This window comes from Anolis carolinensis, chromosome 1 (genome assembly GCF_035594765.1).
Source record: "Anolis carolinensis isolate JA03-04 chromosome 1, rAnoCar3.1.pri, whole genome shotgun sequence".
Taxonomy (NCBI): Eukaryota; Metazoa; Chordata; class Lepidosauria; order Squamata; family Dactyloidae; genus Anolis; species Anolis carolinensis.
The window spans coordinates 232,876,900-232,904,621 of NC_085841.1; the positions used below are offsets into that span (position 1 = coordinate 232,876,900).

Consider the following 27,722-nt stretch of genomic DNA (forward strand, 5'->3'; position numbering starts at 1 on the left):
AATGGTCGATACATGCTACATTCCTAACCAAGCAAGAAAAGATCAAATATTCTAACATTAGACTATAGTATAGCTACAGCTTCAAGCTATGCATGTCAAGCCCATTATTCTGTTAGGGACCTGCAGGCATCTTGTTTCGGGCTCTCATTAATTCATGTTTTCCAGAGGATCAAAATCATTTTTTAATTTTTTTTTTTTGCTGTAGAGGACTAGAGTTTCTAGGTTCCCTTCCATTCTTCCTTTCCCAATGTCCCAGGGTACATCAAGGGAAAGTTGCAGAAATGACAGGTGCTCTCCAGGCAAAGAAATACTTTCCCCCCAATAAGCATAGTACTTCCAGAATACCTGGGGAGGGAGGGATGAATGGAATATAAATCGCTATGCAGAAATGACACAAATGGCTTTTTTTTTTGTCCTAGAGATTTTAGAATTGGAGGTCTCCATTCTATCTCTTGGCAGGGCAATGCGCTCTGCCAGAGATGTGGATCATTGGTCTTTACTTGCTTTGATTGAGCAATCTGCTCGGTTCCTGAGGTGATAGAGGAAGGAAAAAGCAGAAATATTTGCAGATGTCTTGCAGCTACACTGCTTCTAAATGCAACTATTTTAAAACTAAAATAAAATATTGAAATAAAATGACTTAAGGATGTAACTAGAGGTCAGATGGCGTGGAAATGTCCCTGCATGCCCAAGAGTGGAATCGTAATGCTGAAAGGTCCAAAAATATATCAGCAAATGCTATGTATAAGATTTATGCAATATGCCTTTCAAGTCAACATAAACAATCCAGGCCACAGCTGCTGGCAGCACATAAAAGGTACACAGAATATACAGTTTGATGAATATGTAACAAGCAACAAGGCAGCTTTGGAAAGATTTTACGGTGTCTTTCAAGAAGGGACATAATATGAAAGACTCAATATTCTTTGGATTTTTTTTTTAAAAAAAATCTTTTTTCTGCAAAAAAAATTAGAAAGCTTTGAAGAAACCATTCCTATCAACTCAGCTGGGCATGATGTTATTTGAATTAGGAGACTAGTAAAACAAATGACAGAAATTTGATATGAAAGTGTGCATTAAAGGCATTAAATTGATACTACTAATCAAGATGTTATGGCAATTGATGGAAACAGACAAGAGGAGTAATAGACAAAATGCACAGAAACATTTCTTCCTTCCCTCAGCACCAGCTCTAGTAACCATTCCAATTACTTAAGCAACCACCCTCAACATTACATTAGCGCATATTAAGTCTGTGAATGAATTTCTCAGTACAAAAACATAGATGTAAATGGGGATGTAGCATAAGACTACTGCATTTGCAAGTGAAATAAAACACTTCACTAATCTATATTATACCAAAATATCATTCCATATATGTTTCCCTAAGGTTAGCTCCTTGCCTAGATAATATATCTACAATCACCTCTTTAAAAATATATATTTTAACGAGTCAATTGAAATTTGATAAGTGGCAATTATAGTCAGCTGATTAACCTCTAGCACATTGGCACAACCAATTATTTATCATCCTAGGAGTCAAAGACATTAACTATTAAATCTAAAGAGTCAGTTCTGGGTTTCTCTGTGAACTTAGTTATCTTTAGTGCAGTACATCCTGTGTTCTCTGAATATCTAATGCTCAACCTCATACAAAGGCAAAAAGCTAAGTCATGCTGGGATGATGAGAGGGAGAAACCAATTGCTGATAAATTTGTACTCTGTTAGAGAGCTTTTGTTACAGCTGCTACTAGAGGTGTGTGTGGTATTTGTTCCATTTGTTTCGTTGGGGTATTTGTTTCATACTGTCCATTCAGATGGCACAAAATGAAAGAGCCAATTTTCAGATGAAACAAAAGGTGAAACGAAAGGAAAAGTTGCATGGTTTCCGTTTTTGTTTTGTTTTTTTGTTTGGTTGGTTTTCGGGTCTCTTGACTTTCCTCATGCAACCCAGGGAGTTCTTCTGCATGCGTCAGAGGAGGAGGAGGTGATGTCTGGGGCTTTTGGCCAATCAGAGGCCAAGGAAACTGTGACGTTACCAGGGTATTTAATGGAGCGACCACATCCAAAGCACCCATTGTGGGCACATCCTTTGCTGGTGCTGGATGGCTGTCTGGCTTGCTCCTGCTCACTCAGCTCACTCAGTCTCTGTGCTAGTGTGCTTGCTTGCTTACTGCCTTGTTGCCTTGCCTTCCTTGTTTGCTTTGTTGCCAGGGGAAAGACATTTGTTTGTATTTAATTATTTCCCAAGCTTGGCTGCTTGGCTTCTATTTTTATTCTTTCTTTGAAAGGAAGGGGGCTGGGATTTTTGAAGGGGTGGGGTGGGTTTTGCTGGGGAGTGTGTGCGGGGCTTCGGGGATAGGGGAAAGAAGGGGATCTCTATAGCTTCTATTTGCTGTAATATTTTGAAATTTTAAAATCTTTTATCTTAATTCGTTGTTTAAAGGCCCCCTTTTTCCTCCCCTGGATAGTAATGGTTTAAAAAAAAAACACAAATATTTTTTCAAAATTGTTGGGCTTCTACCTTCTCCATTTAGAAAACCTTTTAAAAGTTGGTGGGTTAAAAGAGGTTGATATACCCTACATGTATGATGATTTTCACCCCTCTAGCCCTAAAACTGAGGGGAGGGCGAGTCTTGGAACCCTTCCCATTGCCACCAATGGTCTAAAAAAATTTGTTCTTTCAGACAAAACTCCAATTTGGATAGAAGCCCCATTTTTCAGAAGCAGCAAGCGAAAACAAAAATGGGGCGAAATGAATGAAACAAAACAAAGCGGATAGCTATTACATACAAATGCACAAGACTAGCTGCTACTAAAATACAACAATTAGCAATTCCATACAAATGCACAAGGTTAGCTGCTACTAACACACAAGCGGCCAGGTAATTTTAGACAATGAACTTAATCGTCTTGCCATCAAGACAATTGTATGATAATGGGCAACACAAGTGGAATGTGTGGCATCTCCTCCAGGTGTAGAAAGGGTTAAGCATGTGATAATTTAAAATTACATTTATTGGGGATCTGTCAAGGACAGAACGCCACAAGATTCAAAGTAACAGAGTTTATTAGATTACAGAACTCAAAAATGCCCGTAAAACACAAGGGCCAGGCAGTTTTTTGCCTTTAGGAGCAAAAAGGGGCAAAAGTAAATGTTCAAAAGATAAACCGGATTAAACCGGAGTTTAATCCGGGTAAAAACAAACTGCTTGCTTCAGCCTGGGTATAAACGAAACGAAAGCCAAGGAACAAAAGATACAAAGAATGCAACTAATTGGCAGCAGATTCCTCTCTGCTGCCAACACTGTGCTTAGAGTAACTTGCGTCGCTCCCCCACACACACAGCAGACAGGATCTCCAACACGAGTAAATCAGCCAAGGATTGTAGCAGTTGAGTAGACCAGTTCCGTTCCGTAGATCAAAGCCAGAAGCAGACGTTTGTAGTTTTTCCAAGTCCAAGAAGGGGGGAAGACAAGCCGTGGTCAGTTCAGTCCGAGTTCTCAAAGCAGGAGATGGCGTCCGTCAAGAAGACGACGGAAGGTCAAGCTAATAAAAGTAAGCACAGGTTTGCACAAACAAATGCCCACACAATCCCTCCCGCCGTCTGACCCTGGATTCCAATCAACTTACGTCACAGCACAGGAAAGCACACAAGTCTTCAGGGAAGCGTCCCACACACACACGGATCCCAAGCGTTTGCCCAGATTACCTTGCCCAACGCAATTTGCAATTGCTCTCAAGCCCCATTTTATGCCAGTTACAAATCTTCATCACTGTCAGCTGTCCTCCTTAACCCGGGCGTTTCCTCATCACTTTCCTCGTCAGAGCTGGAACACCTCTGACTACGCCCAACAGCATCTCCAGCTGTGGATCCCGTCCCATCCCTCCAGCTAAACCATGGGTCTAATCCTGAAGGTCCCCATTCATCTTCTGTCCCATCATGGCCAGTGGCACCCACTTCCTCCCTTACCCGAGTCCAATCCATCTCATCCTCCTCTGAGCTAACCAGCCCCTCCTCCATTCTCTCCGTAAACCCTTCGAAAGACTCCTCGTCAGATGGTGCTGCAAATATGTCTCGCAGTCTTTTTCTCTCTCGCTCCTCGAGAGTATCTGACTCTCGAGGAGTCTTACGCCCACGTCTGTCAGTAACAGAGCCATGAGGCTCAATCATAACACTATCCCCTCTCACAAAGGCCTCCTCCCCCGATGGCGGAGAAGTGGCAGTGATACCCTCCGCTATAGCACCACGACGACTAGAGGTATCAAGTTTCAACAGCGAACGATGAAAGACTGGATGGACCTTTAAACTAGACGGTAAACGCAAACGAAACGCAACAGAAGAAATCTTTTTAACGATAGGAAAGGGACCCAAATACCGAGGCGCAAACTTTCCCCCAGCCTGTTTAATATGTTTGGAAGATAACCACACCAAATCCCCTTCTTCCAACTCCTCCCCTGCCTGCCTGTGGCGGTCAGCCTGAGTCTTCTGCGTTGCCTTAGCTTCCAACAGTAAGCGACGGGCAACATCATGCAATGCAGCCATTTCCGAAGAGCGGTACACAGGGTCCGAAGAGACCACATTGGTCGACGGCGCCACACCTCCCCGTGGGTGAAAACCATAAGTTAGCTCAAATGGCGTATGCTGACTAGACGTGTGCACCGCATTGTTGTAAGCAAATTCCGCCACCGGTAACCACTTTACCCAAGCCGTGGGTTGATCTAAACAAAAACAACGCAGATACTGCTCTAAGAGCCCATTAACCCGTTCCGACTGTCCATCCGTTTGCGGATGGAAAGCTGAAGACACGTTTAACTTAGTCCCCAAACACTCATGGAAGTGTTTCCAAAAGCGTGACACAAATTGCGGAGCCCTATCTGAAATAATCACCTCGGGTGCTCCGTGCAAACGATAGATGTGCTTTGTAAATAGTAAGGCCAACGTAGGGGCCGCCGGAATGGTTGAACAAGGAATAAAATGAGCCAGTTTACTAAATAAATCCACCACCACCCAAATACAAGTATAACCCCCAGACTTAGGCAAATCTGAAATAAAATCCATGGAAATGATTTGCCATGGCCTCTCCGGAACAGGTAAAGACGATAACAACCCTCTAGGGCGCCCAACAGGCGTCTTACTCTGCTGACAAACGGCGCAGCTGTCACAAAAGCGCAGAATGTCTTGCCGCATCTTTGGCCACCAGTAGCTCCTGGTGATAAGCTGTACGGTCTTGAATCTGCCAAAGTGCCCAGCCATGGGTTCGTCATGGTGGGCTCTAATCACCTCCAACCTGAGGGTCCCTACTGGTACGTAAACCTGCCCCCTACGCACCAATACCCCGTCTTGATCCTGGAGATGCGGCAGTATGGTACGGTTACCTGCAGAGAGCAGCATCAGTTGCTCCTGAGTCCACACATCATCCTTCTGAGCCTCAAGGATCTGGTCATGTAACCCAAGCTCATTATCTACAACACACAGAGAGGCAGTAGGCAAGATGGTCTGACATACTACCTGCTCATTGGTCTTAAATTCCGGCTTGCGGGATAAAGCATCGGCCCGCAAGTTTGCCTTCCCCTCCACGAACTGCACCTTGAAGTTAAACCTGGAGAAAAACAAAGCCCAGCGGATTTGACGCTGGTTTAACTTCTTTGCTGTTTGCAAGTGCTCTAAGTTCTTGTGATCAGATCTGACCACGATCTGGTGCCGTGCCCCTTCAAGCCAGTGCCGCCACACCTCAAACGCCACCTTAATCGCCAACAACTCCTTCTCCCATATGGTATAGTTCTGCTCGAAGGGTGTTAGTTGCCGCGAGTAAAATCCACAGGGACGCAAGGTCCCTGAGGAATCCTTCTGAGACAATACAGCCCCCAACGCGTAGCTAGAAGCGTCCGCTTCTACCACGAACGGTCTGTCAACATCAGGATGGGTTAGTATGTTGTCCGATTGAAAACTAGACTTTAGTTGTAGAAACGCCTCGTGAGCTTCCCGCCCCCACACAAATGGCTGTTTCTTGCGCAGAAGCTGCGTCAAAGGTACCGTGAGCTTTGCAAAATTCGGAATAAACTCCCGGTAGTAATTAGCGAAACCCAAGAACCTTTGTACATCCTTCTTAGTCTTCAGCTCCTGCCATGAGTTGACGGCGTCAACCTTATGTGGGTCCATTTTAAGTTCCCTACCTGACACTACATGACCTAGGAACTCCACTTCAGGCACATGAAAGACGCACTTGGAAGCCTTGGCGAAAAGCCCATTAGCCCGCAGTCGGTGCAGAACCTGCTTGACATGTTGACGATGTTCTTTCTCGTCCTTAGAAAAAATCAAGATATCATCCAAATAAATCACTAAAAATTGGTCAATTAGGTCCCTGAACACATCGTTCATGAACCTCTGGAATACCGCAGGAGCATTACAAAGCCCAAAAGGCATGACTCGGAACTCGTGGCATCCGAAACACGTGTTAAATGCCGTCTTCCATTCATCCCCTTCCCGTATACGGATTAAGTTATAGGCCCCCCGCAGGTCAAGCTTGGTAAAGACCTTAGCCCCTTGCACCCTTGATAACAGTTCCGAGATTAAAGGCAGCGGGTACCTATCCCGAATGGTGTATTTGTTTAGGATCCGATAATCGCAGACCAACCTAAGTTCCCCAGTCTTTTTGGCTACAAAGAATACCGGTGCCGCAGTTGGAGAACTAGATGGGCGAATAAACCCCTTGGCTAAATTTTCATCTAGAAACTCCCGCAAAGCTTGCCTTTCCGGTACAGTCAAGGCATACAGCCTCCCTGCTGGCAGTTTCGCACCTTCTGCCAACTTGATGGCGCAATCATATGGCCTGTGCGGTGGTAATTTGTCCGCTTCTCTTTTACAAAATACATCAGAGAACTCCCCATACTCAGCAGGCACTCCCTCCATATCAGAATGAGTAACATTTAGAGTGCAACAATCCTGCCTCTTTAAGATCACTTTACGTGTTGCCCAATCTACTTGTGGGTTTACTACAGCTAGCCAATCCATCCCCAGGATCACATCATATCTAGGCAAGCTCGTAATATCCCACACAAACGTTCCCGTTACTCCCTGCACCTCCCACGTTACTGCTGAGGTTTCATGGTTAACCACCCCAGTCTCCAGCAGTCTCCCATCTGCTCCTTCCACCCACACGTCGCATGCCTTGCGCACTCTAGGAATGCCATGCTTCTTAGCAAACTCAATATCTACATAGGAGACCGTAGCCCCTGAGTCCAGCAGTGCCAAAGTAGAAACAAGTTCCCTTCCCCCAACAGATAATGTAATGGGTACGAAAACATGCTTCCTCCCCTCAGTTGACTGCTTGAGGAGCCCTAGTGCGTTGGACTCACGTCGCACTAGGGCTGGCCTTTTCCCGAAAGCTGGGAAGGTTTCACATTACAATTTTTGGCAAAATGCCCAGCATTCCCACAGTACAAACACAAGCCCAGCTGCCTCCTACGGCTCTTTTCCTCTGTAGACAGCTTTTTAAAGACCCCAAGCTCCATGGGCTCTTCCCCCATCACCACAGGTGCCCTGGTTACATGCATGGGTGGCGCACACATTGCTTTTGAGTGTTTACGAGCCTCAAACCTTGCGTCTAAACGCAGCACCTTAGCTACTAAGGCGTCCCAGCTTTCAGCCGGCTCCAAGCGTGCTAATTCATCCTGGAGCATATCACTTAACCCGGCAGTAAATAAAAGCATGAATGCATTTTCCCCCCAATCCAGCTGGTGGCGATACAGGTTAAACTTATTTAAGTAATCCAAAACAGTCCCCTTTCCCTGTTTCAACCGATACAGAGCCCACCCAGCGTTCTCCGTGCGGAGAGGATCCCCAAAAGTATCAGTTAACAACTTTTTGAAATTATTCAAATTGTCCTTGACTGGGTCATTTCCCAAAATTAAATTAGTGGCCCATTGTCCTGCGGGACCGGTCAACAAACTCAAAATAAAGGCCACCTTGCTAGTGTCTGTAGGAAAAGCATGAGCACTGAGCTGAGAAAAATAAAGCTCCACTTGTGCCAAAAAGGTTGGCAACTTGCACCTGGTTCCGTCAAAGCGTTCAGGAGTCAAAACATGTCCTTTCACAGCCTGAGCTGTTTGGCTAACGGTAAAAGCCGTTTGCAATTGGTCTACTTTGGCCCTTAACTCATCCATCGTCTTCCTGACGGGTTTATTGCTGCAATAAACTTTTTATGGGCGTTGGGCAATCTGTCAAGGACAGAACGCCACAAGATTCAAAGTAACAGAGTTTATTAGATTACAGAACTCAAAAATGCCCGTAAAACACAAGGGCCAGGCAGTTTTTTGCCTTTAGGAGCAAAAAGGGGCAAAAGTAAATGTTCAAAAGATAAACCGGATTAAACCGGAGTTTAATCCGGGTAAAAACAAACTGCTTGCTTCAGCCTGGGTATAAACGAAACGAAAGCCAAGGAACAAAAGATACAAAGAATGCAACTAATTGGCAGCAGATTCCTCTCTGCTGCCAACACTGTGCTTAGAGTAACTTGCGTCGCTCCCCCACACACACAGCAGACAGGATCTCCAACACGAGTAAATCAGCCAAGGATTGTAGCAGTTGAGTAGACCAGTTCCGTTCCGTAGATCAAAGCCAGAAGCAGACGTTTGTAGTTTTTCCAAGTCCAAGAAGGGGGGAAGACAAGCCGTGGTCAGTTCAGTCCGAGTTCTCAAAGCAGGAGATGGCGTCCGTCAAGAAGACGACGGAAGGTCAAGCTAATAAAAGTAAGCACAGGTTTGCACAAACAAATGCCCACACAATCCCTCCCGCCGTCTGACCCTGGATTCCAATCAACTTACGTCACAGCACAGGAAAGCACACAAGTCTTCAGGGAAGCGTCCCACACACACACGGATCCCAAGCGTTTGCCCAGATTACCTTGCCCAACGCAATTTGCAATTGCTCTCAAGCCCCATTTTATGCCAGTTACAAATCTTCATCACTGTCAGCTGTCCTCCTTAACCCGGGCGTTTCCTCATCACTTTCCTCGTCAGAGCTGGAACACCTCTGACTACGCCCAACAGCATCTCCAGCTGTGGATCCCGTCCCATCCCTCCAGCTAAACCATGGGTCTAATCCTGAAGGTCCCCATTCATCTTCTGTCCCATCATGGCCAGTGGCACCCACTTCCTCCCTTACCCGAGTCCAATCCATCTCATCCTCCTCTGAGCTAACCAGCCCCTCCTCCATTCTCTCCGTAAACCCTTCGAAAGACTCCTCGTCAGATGGTGCTGCAAATATGTCTCGCAGTCTTTTTCTCTCTCGCTCCTCGAGAGTATCTGACTCTCGAGGAGTCTTACGCCCACGTCTGTCAGTAACAGAGCCATGAGGCTCAATCATAACAGGATCAGTATCACAGACGAGTAACAGGGATCAGGAGAGATAGTTCCCCAAGGAGGAAAAGCAGTCTGATGAGAAGTATGGAAGTTTTGAGATGATTCCAATTGTGAGATTCTAAAAAATTATAAAAACCTACGGCTTAAGGAAAGCAGCTAAAATCATTATCCAGATCTTCAGTGACACCTTGGAGATCTGGGAGAGTGATGCCAGCTTAATTCTCCCAGCTGTAGAACTGTAGTTAGTGCTAGGTGCTTCTTTGGTGCTCCCCCTACATCAAATCTGGCCAGTACATCAAAACAGTACTGCAGTTAGAAAAGAGCACTGTCAAAAAGTATACATGCATGTGTAATGCCAGGTTACATGTTAGTATGTTACCAGGAGAATTCCAGATGATATTGGCAAATGAGTTTACATGCACTGCCCCAAAATGCCTATGCTATCTTCACACTGTTTTCATCCTGAAAAATTGAGAGTTCCTGTATCAGTTGTCATAGTTCCTCAAACAAGGTTCATTATTTCAGAGACAGGAAGCTGGGGAAATAAGAAGCATCTGATGCCAAAGCATTCAGGGTCAAGAAAGCTATGAATCAGTTTCCAGGGAGCCAAGATAGTGAGTCCTTAAACTGTTCAGAAAACATAAATCAGAGCCCTGTCCTATGGAAACATGATAGCTGAGTCCTTAAACAATTCAAGATCAGAAATCTGATGAACAGGCTTGTATAAACTGAACTGTCTAGAGGGAAATTGAAATTGTACTCTGGGGTGTTTGCAACTGCCTTACATCTGTGGCATTCTCAGACAAAGGCCAGATCCCTTGATCACAGCCATTCACTTCATCGGCAAGATATAGCCTGAGCCAGATGCCTGAGTCTCTGTCTTTCAACACAACACTGGGATATCTAATACAATTCTTCTCTTTATTGCACAAAACCGTATTATGGGTGTTTCTCAGTCCTCTGGACATGTTATCTATATTTTAGGATTTTAACGGTTATTATAACTATAATTATAATTTAGATACACTAATTTTTGAATTGGCTGGTTTTAAATGGTGTCATATATTGATTTTATAGGGTTTCATAGTGTTTAAAAAATATTTGTGTTTATACTGTTGTGCTGTTTTGCTTTTATGTGATCACTTCCTGTGTACATCATTTTTTGTATATATTTGTTTGGTTGTAAGCCACCCTGAGTCCCTTTGGGAAGATGGGGCAGAGTATAAATAAAGTTTCTTCCTCTTCCTCCTCCTCCTCCTCTTCCTCCTTCTCCTCCTCTTCCTCCTCCTCCTTCTTCTTCTTCTTCAGCCTCTTGATGTATCTATCTTTCAATTATCTTTTGCTGAATTTAGAATTAAATTACGATATGAACCTTAGGGAACATGAAGAAACTTTAATAACACTCAGACCCATCTACACTGCCATATAATCCAGTTTATGAATGCAGATTAACTGTATTGAACTGGATTATATGTTAGTGTAGACTTAAATAATCCAGTTCAAAGCAGTTAATATGCATTCTAAAACTGGATTATATGGCAGTGTAGATCTAGCCTCAGGTACAAACGTGCATGTTGAAACTAACAATACACTGTAGAAATGAAAGATAAATTTATTATCAAGCCACATAATATACAGTGTGTTTCAAAAGATAGACCCTATTTGAAATGTATGTTTAATATAAATAATATTTAAAATGCTAGCAAGAATAATTACTTTTTAAAATAGTAATGTGTTTCTAATTACTGTAAGAGTAATGCATCACTATTGTTGTAATGGTGTCCTAAAATGTATTTTTCTTTTGTTTTTTACAACATTAAACCACTGAGCTGCTAAATTTGCTGACCAGAAGGTTGGTGGTTTGAATCTGCTGGACAGGATGAGCTCCCATTGATAACCTCAGCTTCTGCCAACCTAGCAATTGGAAAACATGCAAATGTGAGTAGCTGAATAAAGAAGTACCACTCCAGCGGGAAGGTAATGGCGCTCCATGTAGTCATGCTGGCCACATGACCTAAGAGATATCTACAGACAACGGCGGCTCTTCGGCTTAGAAATAGAAATGAGCACCACCCCCCGGAGTCAGACTCGATTAGACTTAATGTCAAGGGAAAACCTTTACCTTTAGCCTTACATTTGTAAACATAAATATGCTGACAAAATTCTGCTCAGTTTTGAGTCAAAAGGTTTTAAAATATTGAGTTTTAGATTGTTAAGGTGCTTCACAAAACTAGTGTTGTAATGCCCCTATTACTCCCAAAAGTAATCTTTAAGAAGCTGTGGTGGCTATGTTGCTGTGTCAAAGCTTTCATGTTCAAAACCTTATCCGAATGTTTATATTTCTATCCTTGTCTGCAATTTGGCATAAAACGGCATAGTATGTTAACAGAGCTACAGATGTTTATATGTTAATTTTGAAAATGATTGTCTTCAAACAGGAAAGGCAGGGGACTGTACTGAGTAATCACATAATAGTTTCATTAAACATAGTTTATTAAACTACATTGCAATTTGTTCATATGTTTGACAATCTTTATTCATGCAGGCTGCCTAGTTTATTATTTTGCTGTTATTTTACTTCATTGGCCATGCGTTGTGATGTCTGCAAGTTTATATATAAACAAGTAATATCAGTAAGTTATGTATTAAAGCTCCAAAGGCTCAAATCTAAAGCTTACATTTCCCCATTCTAAAGAAGTCAATTTAAATACACCCGCTTCCCTCCAGCAGCTAAAATTCCACAAAGGAATAAGCTACAGTGAACTCAATTTACTTCTTAATAGACATGCATGGGATTGCACTGTAAATCCTTGGTCAATACTAAGTAGAGTTTCTACCAAATTTCACTGAGACAAAAATGTCAAGGTGTGCTAGAAGGTCACTGCTCTGGCAAAGCATCCATGGAGTATAGAGATAAGTGGAAGGGTTTTCGAGAAGAATAGCATGGATTTTTTTTTCAGGTGCAATCTCACGTGCAGTCAATACTCTTGATTTTTAAAATGATATAAAGACAACATTGCCTGGTACAAATATTTTAACTAAAAAGAGTGTGGCAGAAAGCCAAAAAAGAATAATCTTTGGAGCCCAGTGGTTCTTTCACACTACATAATCAGGTAACGGGAGTAAGGGTAAAGGTTTCTCCTGGTGTTAAGTTCAGTCGTGTCCAACTCTGGGGGTTGGTGCTCATCTCCATCTCTAGCCGAAAAGCCGGCATTGTCCGTAGACACTTCCAAGGTCATGTGGCCGGCATGACTGCATGAAGCGCCGTTAATTACAGCACTATAATTCTGCTTTAATTGCCACACATAAATCCTATGGAAACCTGGGATTTGCAACTTAGGGAGTGGTGTTAAGACTTCTTAGTCATGTGCAATAATGCCAAACTAAACGACAGCACCCAAGATGCCACAGCAGTTAAAATGGAATCATAGCACCCTAAGGGCAGTTCTATACAGACCACATAATGGAGATCAAAGCCAGCTTGAGGATAGGGTGTCCACAAAATGTACGGCCCCAATGCATGCTACAGCACACATTAAGTTCAAAATATCACATTAAAATAGTCCAGAATAAGGAGCCCCTGGTGGCACAGCGGATGAAGCTGCTGAGCTGCTGAACTTGCTGATCAAAAGGTCAGTGGTTTGAATCTGGGGAGCAGGTTAGCCTCAGCTTCTGCCAACCTAGCAGTTTGAAAAGATGCAAGTGTGAGTAGTTCCATAAGTACTGCTCTGATGGGAAGGTAATGGCGCTCCATGCAGCCATGGTGGTCACATAACTTTGAAGTTGTCTACGGACAACAACAGCTCTCTGGCTTAGAAATTGAGATGAGCACCAACCCCCAGAGTCAAACACGACTAGACTTAATGCCAAGGGGAAACCTTTACCTTTACCTTAAGCCAAAAAACATGTGGCAGCAGATCAAAGTATATATCTCATGCAGGGCTCAAAAACAAGTTGCAAAAATGTGATCGTTTGTCAGGACAACACTAGCACTGAGGCACTTTAAGAAGCTCCGAAACACAGTTGGCCGAAAGGGGGAAACCACATCATTCCCATGGGGACTCTCACTTTCCACCTCTTTGTTCTCATTTCCTGTGCCCTGCCATGGTCTTCAGGTGTTGTGTAGGCACTTCACAATTGTTTTTAATCCACTTTCTCAGTGGGATTTAGTGCCTAGGTGTGTAGGGTGAACACACCTCAAGGAACGTGAAAGACAACTTGAGGCATGTGAATTACTGCACAAACTGGAGAATTTTAGAGTGCACAAAAATAAATTGAACATTGTCTTGGAAGAGAAGATCTTGAGTTTTCATTTTAGTTACTAAACAAATCTTTGGTTTTATAATTAACAATCTCATCTTCAGGGAAGTAGTAGATGGCATGTAAGATTTGTTTTAATTGTGTCAGAAGCGACTTGAGAACATGCTGCGAGTCACTTCTGGTGTGAGAGAATAGGTCGTCTACAGAGACGTTGCCCAGGGGATGCCTGGGTGTGTTACCATTTGAGGCTTCTCTCATGTCCCTGCAAGTTAGAGCTGACAGACGGGAGCTCACCCTGTCTCACAGATCGAAGCTGGCAACTTTCAGGACACCAATCCAACCTTTAACTCAGCAGTCCAGCAGGCACAAGGGTTTAATCAATTGTGCCACTATGGCTCCATGGCACCTACGATGATATTTCTTGAAATGGAATTTCCTACCAATAGAAACCACAGATTATTAAATTTTTTAAAAAAATTATACACATCTCCCATGCAGTGAGGGGCAGACTGAACCAACACCCTTTCATGTCTTTTCTGAAAAAATGGGCATGCATGTAAAATAATCTTACTTTTTGACAGTTAAATCACTAAAAATTGACACCAGATCCTGATTCATAACATAACCATCTTCTTCCCTTGCTTCAAATATATGCTATTCTTTTAAAAAAATATTCAGAGACATAGCTATGTTAGTCTTTTCAGCATTAAGAGATACAGCTTTAGTGCTTTATTCATGCTCAACTGCTATTCTATGGTTTGCTTCCAGCCCAAGTATAGTCAAAATATAGAGTTCACAATTATCCACAGTTTTTGGAATTAATCCCCCATAAATATGAGGGTTGCACTTTGTATTTTAAAAATCCTGCCACACCATTGAGACTGAGATAACTTCCAGACTAAGCTTTCAAGGGCTCATACCCATTTCATCAGATGCCTTTCATGATATCCACATCTTTGAAGCTTCTGTTTCAAAGCCAGCCAAAATCGAATTTTGCTGAATTCAGAGAATATACAATAGTCTGACCACATCACTGGCCAAGATGGTAATGTTGTATTGCTGATCTATTCTTGTTCAACATACAAAATTTCAGGACTTCCCTTCCATATCCCAGTACTTTGGCTTCACCCCTCCCTTTCTTCTTACATATCAGAAAAGCTAAAATGTTTTTCTCAGCCTAATCACCTTGGACTTGTAATGTAATTGTAATGTAATTGTACTTGTAATGGAATTGTCCTACAATGCAAAACGTTTCTTAAACATAACTATGACCGTATCTTATTTTAGTTATTTTGTTTATGATTATAAAAAAACCCAATAGCTCAACAAATGAACCTGGCAATGATGAATTCATGGTATACAAAACACATATAGTATATATAAAGGCCTTTCTAATAAGTATCTATGTCTATACTTTTCAAATGCAACATGAAATTTACAAAGGACACAATTTAAAAGACAGCAGATCTTAAACATCTCAGTCTCCTTAGTGGATTTAAAGCTTTCACAATGAACCTAGACAGACCACCCATCTACTGGGAGAGGAAACCATCAACAATTGATACAGCAAATAGAAAAGGAAATAAATCTGGGAATTATATTTCAATACATGCAACCTCTATCATACTTCTACAATGAAAATTCTTGCAGACAAACCTTGCAGGTAACTTTATTCTCTATTTCCAACCTAATTCTAAAACACTTACTTATTTTCAATCCCTGCTCAGACTTTTTATTCCTCCCAGAATGTGCAGTGGTTGCAGCCTATGTCTAAAAAATGAAATGCCAACCTTTCAGAAACATATGATCATCCTCTACTGGGATAACCTTCCCTTAAAATGTTTTGTTTCGTACCTAGGTGGTATGAATAACAGATTCACTATTATGCTGGAATTGTAGCAAAGATTTGTGCTTAACCTTTCAATAGTACAAGCTGACTTCAGATTTTCATGTTTTGACTTGGAAAATGACACTGAGAAAAGATGATTGAGGCACAGTAAAAGGAAAATGTGTCATAAAATTCAAGTGTTTAAGGAGGACAATTTTTGACAGCTTTTATTATTCCCCACCCCCTAAAAATCATAAAATAGATGATTGAATGCAATTTTCAATACAATTGTTTTCCTTCTTGAGTTGGCAAGGAGAGATTTTTAGCAAGCGATTTTAAGAACAGTTTTGCTGTTTGCTTTTTCTTGACATCAGATGTAGCTATGCCACAATCTATATATCCCACTCCCTTCCCAAATGATAATGTAACAACTATTTGCAATGCATTACAAATACTATATGAAATATAAATGATAATCGTCAGCTTCCAGAGTAACTTTTTCTTTTAAACAACGGAAAGTAAATCCAATGTAACATTGCAGATGTTGTTATTCTTGTTGTCCAATTACTAGGAGAACAGAGGAAACCTACAACATCTGAAATGTTCACAGAATCCACATTAAGTCATGTCACTCCAAGTGTGAGATAGCACACTGCGATCAAATAGCAAAAAGAAGTCAGCATTTCAAAGTGAGAGCTCATGAGAGCTTTCTTACCTCTTGACTGCAAACCATGACCACATGCTTCATTGAGACCCAAGACACCTTGTCGTACAGAATCTGGCACCAGCACGCATTGACTCCACTTGTTAACCTTCCAGCTGGAATTTCAAAATAGCAAAAATTATTTCAATAAATTATGTTTGTTTGCAAATAAGTAATTAAACTGAATTAAAGAGTGCTGCAAATGTAAGCCTACATTTCTCATTTGCAATAAATGACAACAAAATGAATACTAGCTGAGGGAAAGCTTAATGATTTTGTAGTCATGGGTGCAGTGGTTTGAGCCCTCGACTACAATACTAGATATGAGGGTTTGATTTTCCACTCAGACATGGAAATCTTACCCAAGTCACACACTCTCAATCCCACAAAACCTTGTGACATGTGTACATTGGGATTGTCAGAAGTGACAAAAATCACAGAATACATTGCTGTTATGGCCTTGAACATTTTAGCATTTACAACTCCACAGATTCTGCAGTGGTTTTTATGTAGGAAAGTATTTCAGGAAAAAGGACAAACACATTGCTTATTGGATCCTTAGCAACAAGGAATTCATCAGCCTTGAACCAAACTGGCTTTTCTGAATGTTTGAAATTTCAGATCAAGGAAGCCAACAAAGACTCAAATCTGTCTGTAGTCTTCGCTGCAGTCTTCTCATTAGCTGGCAAATTCCCCTGATCAAGAAAAGGGAAAGCTGTATTCAAGACTAGCAATTTCATCTTCTCACTTATGGCAACATATCATGGAGAAGCTGAGAACATGACTCACCCAAGATCACCCATGAATTCCCATGGCTAAGCAGAGAATCAGGAGTCTTAGTCCAACGCTCAAATATTCTAGGATGGTTTAATTGCTTTTTAATTTTTGATTTTGTATGTTTGTTTAAATTGTTGTAAACCTTGAGTTCCAAACAGGGAAAACTGTCACATTGACAACAACAACAACAACAACAACAACAACAACAACAAAAAGTATAGAAGAGATTTTTAACAATACCTGTACACGGGGCAAAGATGGATGTCTTCACATTCTCTTTCTTCATATAATGTGTCTGGACATTCTTGCACTCCATTAGCAGCTTCTTGTATTATAATCCTATAGCGGGACTGCTTTGTTGTAGTACCATTACCTGGGAGATTTTTTAAAAGTATAATAAAACTTTCCTACAAAGCATAGTTGATTTCATGCTTTAGTGATCTTGTCTTGGATTTAATGTAACATTCAATCTTGGGTTTACACTGAATCTAGTCAAACACACGACAATCTTCCCATTAGTTAGAGCCTGGGAAATGTTAGAAATGCTGTTAGCATATCTACAGAAAGAAGAAAAGATAGAACTCTTCTTAGAGAAGGCAGGCAACATCTGGCTATATGCAATAAATGAATGAGAGATACAGGTAAGTAGTTGAAACATCTGCAACAAAAGTTTGGTCTTCCTTCAGAGGCAAACAGTGATGAACTCACATATTCACTCCTCATGCATACTTAATGTTAATGTACTGAGCCTAGCCCTTCTATGCATGATATTTCTATATCTAACTTGTTAATTCTCCAAATACTGACCTAACATGTTAGGATACAATTATCTAAATTAGAAGATCCTCTTAGTAAAACAACAAGGTCTATGAATTACTGATAATATGGCCATGATGTATATATTTCTATTCTATTTACATGAAGAAACCTGCAAAATTTCCTGCAAAACCAGTTTCTTGTTAAACATAACCTTGAAAATATAGCTGTCTATTTTAGTAAATGCCAAGATACAAAGCTAAGGACTGAAAATATTTCAATAGTGTGTTTTACCACAGTTTCCCAAAGTTAAAGTAATTACATGTGCTTTTGTTACTAAATTCAATTATTAGTTTCCTCTTTATTTTCAACTGTAGAAAGTACAAAGAAAATTGTAATGTTTCAAATCAATTTTATTTCTAATCTGCTTAATCCAAACCAATATTATCAAATATTTGGGCCATCTCATGCTAAGACTGTAGATTTTTACAAATTAGTTTTCTTCCTTACTATGCTAGAGCTTTTTTTCCAAGTTGAGTGAATAATTAAGCATTTCCCATTATATTATAAACAGTTTTTATGGCTAATTACAATGTATAAATAAGAAAAATGTAGAAACAACACACATTCTACCCTATTTTCTCCAATCATATTATTTTCACAGCTCACAACATCAATACTTGTTAATAATAACTGAACAAGGTTGTATCAGGTTTGTCAGGAATCACAGTAATAAAATCCCAACATATATAACTATTTTGCCTTCCCCGATTTAATACCAAATAAACTTAATTCCATTTATTTTGGTGTTTAGGTAATAAAACTATTTTTGCTCCTATTTTTTAAAAAAATGTTTATTATTTTTCCCTAGTGTCCCCCCCCCCCAAAAAATATTTATTTTATTGTAATTTAAGTTGACCATGCCAATTTCAGTGTCTCCATATTTTGGTGGGAAAAACATGGAAAATAACAGTAATGTTAATTAAGAGCAAATTATTCCCATGCTACACACACAGAGGCCAAATGAAAGAGAATAGAACTGAGATCTTTAAATAAAATGACTCTCTTTGTCTCACTTAAAATTTCCATTGTGAAACATTCAGCTCCTTCTTTCTGTTATTTCCCCAAGCACAATATCATCTACACACAATCAAGGTGCATGATAAGTCTTTGGCAGAAAAATGACTTATGACATTTAACTGAAGGGCAAGGTAAGGAAGCTGGACGCTGATTTCCCAGTTCACCTCTTCATATTTTATCTGATGAAGTGGGTTAGCTGCACTGCCAATATCTGATTTTATTTTAAATGTCATTTGCCTAAATTCTTATTATTTGGGGAGATATTTAATTTTATTACTGACATGTAAAATTTGATCATCCATTCTTAACATCTTAGGTAGTCTGATGTTCATTGTAGACAGAATAAAAAATAGCCATGTTAATCTGGATAATTAGCATGCAAAAGCATCATGTAGCACCTTAGAGATTTAGAGTGCATCTACACTGCTTAATTAATGCAGCTGGATACCACTTGAAGTGCCATAGCTCAATGCTGTAGAGCTCTCACTTTATAAGATTCCATAGCACTGAGCCATGGCAGTTAAAAGTAGTACCAAACCACATTAATGTGTAGATAATTCCCCAAGAAAAAAAGGTTGGTAGCACAAGCTTTCGTAGATGTATGTGGTCAATTAAACCAGGGTCGATCAGGCACATTACTGCTTCAGATCAGCTCTTGATTCAGCAGAGCTACTTACGCTGTCTAACTCAGAACCATGGAAGTGGTGAGAGTGGAGTCCAGACTGTCTTGTTAGACCAAATCAGACTCAGCCTCACTAGATAGTCAACCTTACCAGGACTGTTGTCTATGTACCACAGCAGCTTGTGCAAAGTTTTGGAGAGCTTCCAATCACCACCAGGTGTCATTGCTAACATCAGCAAAGGTGTCCTTGTGACCAGGGAAAAGGACCTCTGCACACCCAAATTTCTCCTAAGCAGTTTTACCTCAAGTTACTAACCAAAAGTCACTGCATATTGTGCAGACATCTAGGGGCAACTTCTGGTTGGAGGTAGGGTATAGGTCAGGCCTGTACAACTTGCAGCCCTCCAGATGTTTGAGTCTCCAACTCCCAGAAGCCCTAGCCAGCTTATTCAATGGCCAGGAATCCTGGGAGCTGAAGTCCAAAACAGGCCAGGGTAGACAACCCCTAAGCCTACTTCCTCACATGCCCTTTGCATGCTGTTTATTATATTTCATAACTAATCCTTTCTACTTAATTCATATACATATTATCATGGAGTGGTTTTGAAATTTCCAATCATGCCATGCTTTTAATTGTGCAGCAGAAATTGAAGAACTTAAAGAGCAGCCACCTTAATAATAAACTCAGTGAGTAACTAAACGCTCACAATTCCATTTTAATTTAGAATTATATTAAATGATAACTCTGCCAATGAAGTTAAATAATTGATTCGGAAGGTTCTTTTAATTGTACAGGATTATTTAATAAACAAAGTAATTTGCCTGTTAATTTATTTTCACAATCTGTGTACAGTCCACTGAAAGCATAACAAACAAATAACAAATTAAAAACAGTATTTGTTTTGTTTTAAAGGTCCTATGTAATTTTGTCTCGGTGATCTAATGTGAATTACAATTAACCAACACCAATTTTGATGGACTTAAGTTTAGGAAAGCCAGGATTAGAAGAACAACTAAAATTTTCATGCAGTCAATTAATCACCTTACCCATTTGGCAGGTAGTTGGGCAGCGTGTCCATTCACTGAAAGGGGTCACTACACAATCTTTCTTGCATGGAAGTAGACATGGGCGGACAGCTTCTGGTCGAATGGATTCTGGGCACCTAGTGACATAACGGAAGGTGTCACTCACAACAGCCTTCAAAAAACATGAACACATTTAGGTAAAATGTTCCACTATTAAGGAAGGCAAATACTTTTTGTACTTTTTTCCTCAAGAAAGACACAAACAAGGAAGCAGGGATACTCCCTTGAAAAAAATACTTTTGTTCCATAAACGCAATCACAAAGATGTTTTCGGCTGCCAACAGAAAGAGAACAGGGAATTGGTCAACCTGATAAGGAGTTTTACAGCCTGGGAGCAACCCTAAAAATGCTCCCTCCTGAGTGTTCACCAACCAAGACTCCACAGGTGGTGGAAGTGGGAGAAAACCCTAAGATCTTGAAGCCCACACTAGCTTGTATGTAGTCTTTCAGCTAGTCTGGACCCAAGCTGTGTAGGGCTTCAAAGGTCAAAACCACCACTTTGAATTTTGTCATCCAATTTTCAAATTTTGGCAGCCAATGGAGATATATCAACAGGACAGATGCCTTTAACCAGGAGAAAGGGATTAGTTAAGTTGGATTGTTGAATGGAAAAAAAATCAGGAACTGCTGTAAAATGGGAGAAAAACTGGAAATAGTATTTATTCTGGGCTAAAAATACATTTAAAAAAAAACAAACCTTATTTAAGTTCCAGGATAGTAGCATCCACAAAAGGACTCAATAACCATTATGACTTCATCACACACAGTAAAATCAGCATTTCTACATGTTTAAGAAATGGAAACCCATTATGTCCTTCACATAACACAAGCTTTGACTGTGGGGTTGAGATATTTTGCTGTTTCTAAAGTGTTGTTTTTTTCCCCAATGACTCCTATGTCAGTTGGCAATCATCTTATTTTTAAGTTCCCCACATAGAGACAAGCAAAATGGCCAATGTCCCCATGTGATTTAATTTAAGCCTATTTGTAAATAAAATGATGACACTTTGTGTGAGAAGAGACAAAACGCCCATTTTCTCAGGTCACCAATGCCTGGGGAAAGATCAGGATTAATTTACAACTACTTCCTATGATCGTCAATGCAAAGACTTTGGGAAAGATAGATGAGGGTTAATTTAAAACAACCTATAATCTGGTGTGATTGATTTTTAAAAAAAATAATAATCGAAATCCTGGAGGGACAATGGGAGGAAACAACCTCAGGGAAGTGCCGCCTTAAAAAAGGTGCTTCTGTATCTGCGGAAGGGCCTTGAGTGCAAACTATCTCATGGAAAATGCCACCTTAAGAAAGATGCCTTAAATCTGCTTCAGTGGAATGGTCTTAAAGACAAAGAACCCCGAGGAAAGTGCTACCATAAGAAGAATGCCTTAAATCTGCTTCAATGGAAGAGTCTTGAAGGCAGTCCTGCCTTAAAGGATGCCTGTTTTAAGATGTGTGCTGATATCCTTGAAATGGGAATAGTCATCACCTGCCTATGTGATGAGAATTAAGCAAATAGAGTAAGAAGCTGTAGGACAGTAGTTCTCAACCTGTGGATCCCTAGATGTTTTGGTCTTCAACTCCCAGAAATCCTAACAGCTGGTAAACAGGCTTGGATTTCTGGGAGTTGTAGGCTAAAACACCTGGGGATCCACAGGTTGAGAACCACTGCTGTAGGAGATGATCTTGTGTAAGAGGAGTGAGTAAAATAGTCTTCTTCAAAGATAGAACTCCATGATACTCCATCCTTTCCCTTGCTTTCTCTCATTTTCTCCTGCTCCTTGTGATGAACTCCTTAGATAGTGTTATCAACTCTAGAAATGGGCTTTTATATGTTGTTGCTCAGAGATTTTCACTAACACATTACCCTAATACATCTTCTCCCCAAACTCAGTAACCTAATAATACTTGACTGCTGAGACAAGAAATAATGTCTGCATGGCAGAGATTCCAGGCTCTCAATGTATAATAGGGGGTATTAATAAAACTGATGTGCCAGCAGTTTTTAATTTGAATTATGAGATGAAAGTAAAAGAGGGCAGTTCTGTACAATGAAGAGGATCAGCAGTTCTAACCAGGACAGGTAAAAATATTAGCTTTCTAAAATCTTAATTTCTATGTAGACAGATGGCTAGAGAAACACCCATGACAGATAGAAAACATCCAACCAATCATAGCCCAGTATAATGACAACCTTTAAAGTATGGAAAGAACTGAAGATAAATCATATAGCACTGCCTCTTCAGTATAGATAGTCTTGTGCAACTTTTCATAACATCACATGAGAAGTTTTTGAAATAATCCAAGGGCAGCAATGAAACATATCATTTTAATAAGGATCTATATTTTTCTCACGTGAGTTCTTGAAATATAATATATATGGAGGGAGGTTGCTTTGTTTCCATTATCTTTTCAAAATTTATTTCTAAGCTCTATTCATTTCTCTACCCACTTGGAGGTCTGTAAAATAGAAAATGAATTTAACTTCCACTCCCTTCAAAGCAAGAGGACCAAAATTCTCATTTCATAAATTCAGCACTAATGTAAATTGAGTATTTATGCAGTTATATAAATCTTCTTTTAAAGTTACCCTGCGGTTAGGCATTGCCAATGCTTTAGAGAAGCATTGGATGTTTAAATTTTCATAAATAGGAAAATGCAATACAATAAGCAGCTATATCACAAACATTTTCCCCTTTCTCATTATTGTGATGAGATTCACAAATCCATATTCAGCTGTGGTAAGTCTCAAACAGCAGAAGCTCTAAATAAGTTAAGGAGGATCAAGGATGGACAGCTTAGTGAAGGATCAAGAACTAAAAACAGACCTTGCACAGTGGTATCGGCGTATTAAAATCAGCAGTGAACAACTTCAACAATGATATGTATCAATAATCTTACATTTCCTGCTATAAAATGCCCACCAACCTTCCATTGTTGTACAAACATGTTACTATATATAAAAATTACAAAATAGATAACAATATATATTTGTTAGGTGAGGTTAGCATTTCAGGATTTTTCAGAAGCATGAAAACCCAAATGGAATCCAAAACAAAAACTTGGATTATGTGCAAAAGTTTTTTTTGTATAAAAACAAAGTCATCCCCCCACCATTAATATTTGTTTAAAAAAAATCCCAATATGTATGTATACACAAACAATATTTGTATAAATGTGCCAAAACTCTAAGAACCTTTGTCCAGCAAGGGTAAAATTTTGAACTGAGTACAAGAAGATCTACAATTTGTTATATCAGGGCAGTTGTTTTTAATCTGTGGTCCGTGGACCAACAGTGATCCTGAAAAATTAAAATATGGTCTGTGGCCTCACCACTGCAACTAGAGCGACTGGTCTTGCAAAACCCTCTTATAGTGCAAGAGGCAACAGAGATATCGGGAGGGAAGAGACTGGCTACTCACGAAAGGCGCAACAAAAGGCCTCCTGACTGCTGCTCCTTTCCCTCCTTCCTCCCCCTGAGCGGAGCCGTTCCATGTGGCACCTGGAAGTGGGGGCGCCTTGGTGTCTTCATTTTTAGGCTTGTTCCTGCGGTTATTTGGGGTGCTGATTCAGAAAATTGCATCACCTCTAGATTATTAAATATGGTTTTCTGTGGGCAAGCAGATAGCAATTACTGGATGGCATATGTTGTGTATCACAAACTAGAACTGATGTGGTCTATCCAATGCAATTTTCTGAATCTCTACACCAAATAACCAAACTGAATCTGAAGTTGACCAAAAACTGATTTGTAACCCTTTTGGTACTAATGTTGGAGAGTGGTCCCTGGTCAAAAAAAATGTTGGGAACCACTGTTTTAAAGACAGCGTGGGGAATGGTCACTAATCCAAGCAAGAAGATATATATTTGGAAGAAACGGGCAATTCACATTAGAAAGAAGACAAAGAATTCCTTTTGGGAGATATGGTAGTAATGATAAAGATTCTGAGAAGCAGATTATTAAATGTATTGGACTGGGACAACAGATAGTGCTTGCTAAAGTAGCTGAAGCATCTATGTTTCAGAGACTACACAGCAAACTATGCGTTGGATGAGGGAGTGATTTGATGGTCTCCATGGATAAAGACCATAAGCAAAGTAGCTTGGTATGACACACAGACTCTTGGCATAAGGAGGTGGCCAAACTGTATGTTAATAAAGACCAGTATGCCTGCTCATGAACAAGTCACCCACGCTTATTCAACAAGTCACCCACCCTCCTGCCCTTAGTGGAGCATGAACTTTGATGCTGGATAGGAATTTCCCCCCTTTACCTGCATCTATAGGTGCATCTACACTAGAGAGTTAGTACAGTTAGACACCACTAACTGCCATGGTTCAATACTATGGAATTGTGAGAGTTGTGGTTTTATATGTATTCTTTAGCATTCACTGCCAGAGAGTGCTAGTGCCCCAATGGACTTTATAACACTGAGCTATGACAGTTAAAGAGGTGTCAAACTGCATCAATTCCACAGTGTAAATGCACTCTTTGACAACTGGCTAATGATGGTGTCAATAAATAGGTCTTCATTGGTAGGTATGAGTGGGGGAGAATGTAAGAGTTAGCAAACAGTGGGGCTTACATGGCCATACAGCCCGGAAAACACACAACAACTGTTATGGTTGAGCCTCATGGCTCTACTACTGGGAGACGTGGGCGTAAGACTCCTCGAGAGTCAGATACTCTCGAGGAGCGAGAAAGGAAGCGGCTGCGAGATATCTTTGCAGAACCATCTGACGAGGATTCTTTTGAGGGGTTTACTGAGAGAATGGAGGAAGAGATGGTTAGCTCGGAAGAGGATGACATGGAATGGACTCGTGTAAGGGAGGATTTGGGTGCCACTGGCAATGATAGTATGGAAGGCGATTGGGGACCTTCAGGATTAGACCCGTGGACAAGCTGGAGGGATGGGACGGGATCCACAGCTGGGGATGCTGTGGGGCGTAGTCAAAGGTGTTCCAGTTCTGATGAGGAAAGTGATGAGGAAACGCCCGGGCTAAGGAGAACAGCTGATAGCGATGAGGACTTGTAACTGGCATAAAATGGGGTTTGGGAGCAATAGCAAATTGCGTTGGGCAAGGTAATCTGGACGAACGCTTGGGATCTGTGTGGGAAGTTTTCCTGAAGACGGGTGTGATTCGTTTGCTGACTACGGAAGTTATCCTGGACATTGGGCTCAGACGGCGGGAGGAATTGTGTGGGGTTTTGTTGTGCAACCTCTGCTTAATCTTAATAGCTTTGACCTTCCGTCGTCTTCTTGACGGACACCATCTGCTTGCTCTGGACTTACGGACTGACTGACTACGGCCTCGGATTCTCCTACCTGTGTCTATCGTTGGAACTGGTGAACTACAAACGTCTGCATCTGCCTTACGACCTTCGGAACGGATTGGGACTTCGCTGACTGCTTCTGCCCTCGTCTGCTGTGTTTATATCGGGAAATTGCCTGCTGTGTGGAGGAGTAACCTCTAAGTTACTCAAACATAGCTTTTGGCAGCAGAGAAGCATCTGCTGCCAATTAGTTGCATTCCTTTGAACTTTTTGTTCACCAGCTTCTGTTTGTTTATTCCCAGGCTGAAGCAAGCTGTTTTGATTTAACCCGGATTAAACTCCGGTTTAATCCGGTTTATCTTTTGAACGTTTTTCTTGTCTCTTTTTACTTTTAAGGCCAGTGTTTGCCTAGCCCTTGTCTTTTACGGGCATTTTTGGTTCTGTAACTCCAATAAACTTTGTTATCTTTTATCTTGTGGCGTTCTGTCTTTGACAACAACCCTGTGATTCCGGCCATGAAAGCCTTCTGACAACACAATCTTGGGGCTAACCCTGAGATTTGCTCTCTCTCTTAAAATCCAGTGTTTTGGGAAGTAGGGCCTTGGGTTTGCCTTCCAGAAAATGACCAGACAGGGTGAGCAAACTATAGCATTAGATTGTATTCAAGATCAAATGCTTCATCCAAGGGATGATTGAAGAGGAGGGCATGGGTTGAAACCTCGCTTCAGCTAGATGTAGATCAGGTCCCTTCCCACATCATCTGCACATCTTCAGGTATAACTCAATTAAAACAGGTTATAGGTCAAATTAAGTGGCCCTTGTTTTAACCCAATTCTCTATATCTGGTTATTATTTCATGCTTGGTCCTCAATACTCAATCCTCTTGTAACACCTACATTTTTTCCCTTGAATCTTACCCATGAAGCACAGCTAATTATGAGCACGTAGAGGTCTGGACCTGCAATGGCTTGCTTGTCATTAGCACATTGAAAGGTGAGTTACAGCTCTTGTTTTCCTCCTCACAATAACTCAGATTCTTATTATACAGATGGAGAATTATTAGTTTACTAAGACACACAATGTTCCTGTGACAAAGGTGGTGATTGAACTATCTGGTCTGGATTAAATAAATCTAAAAGGTGACCTGCAATGTACATGGCTCCATTAACAACAGGTCAGGCCGCAGACATTTTTCTCCTGGTGTCAACTGCTCTTTTCTAACTCTAAAACATAAAATGAAAATCCAATTAACTTTCTATTGTTTCCTAAATGCTGTGAGTCAGCCTAAATGTACAGGCTTCTACTGAAATAAACCCAAGCATTTCCCTCCTTCTATTCTATACAGGGTTGACAAGACAAATTCCTTGGATTTTTGCTTAGCTTTGCTATAAAGTATAATCTTCCTACTCTTTACTAGGATAATCCAAAGAGAATTGGATTCTCATTGCTTCCCACTGAGAAAACCTAGATCCCTTTTGGCTAATAGTCTACTTTAAACCTCAAGAGCTACTTTCTCTGTAAGAGTCCTATAAAAGAACAAAAATTTGCCAAATGGCCCCCAGTATGTTCCACCTCATATCTTTTTTTAAGGGAAGCTGGAGAGGATAGCCTTTACTTTTAAAGTTCAAATCACACAAGGTTTCTTTATAGATTTTCACAAATCCTGTGTGTGTGCCTTCAAAGCACCTGTTGAGTTAGAGTGACCCTTGTCTAAGGGCTTTCTTAGACAAGGAATATTCAGAGATGGTTTTGCCAGGTCCTTCCTATGAAATATAGCCTAAAGAATCTGGAATTTGTTACCAATCTCCCATCCAAGTAGTCAGCAGAGATGATGTTGCTTTGCTTTCAAGAGGAGATGGAATCTCATGCCTTTAAAGTATAGTCAAGATAAATTCTTGCTGTCATTGCTATACTCATCATCATCATCATCATCATCATCATCATCATTTAATTACTTATTAATCGCCCTCC

At 40.7% G+C, this 27,722-nt stretch overlaps 1 protein-coding gene across 1 annotated transcript in view; it reads right to left on the reverse strand.

The window, feature by feature from the left end:
• The window catches only part of thsd7b (thrombospondin type 1 domain containing 7B), a 629,413-nt gene that overhangs the window by 211,313 nt on the left and 390,378 nt on the right, over window positions 1-27,722 (reverse strand). The window contains exons 10-12 of the mRNA XM_062966810.1: window positions 20,437-20,552; window positions 17,172-17,304; window positions 16,167-16,270 (exon numbers count right to left, since the gene is read on the reverse strand). Coding sequence (XP_062822880.1) covers window positions 16,167-16,270; window positions 17,172-17,304; window positions 20,437-20,552 — 353 coding nt within the window. The remainder of the gene's footprint in view (window positions 1-16,166; window positions 16,271-17,171; window positions 17,305-20,436; window positions 20,553-27,722) is intronic.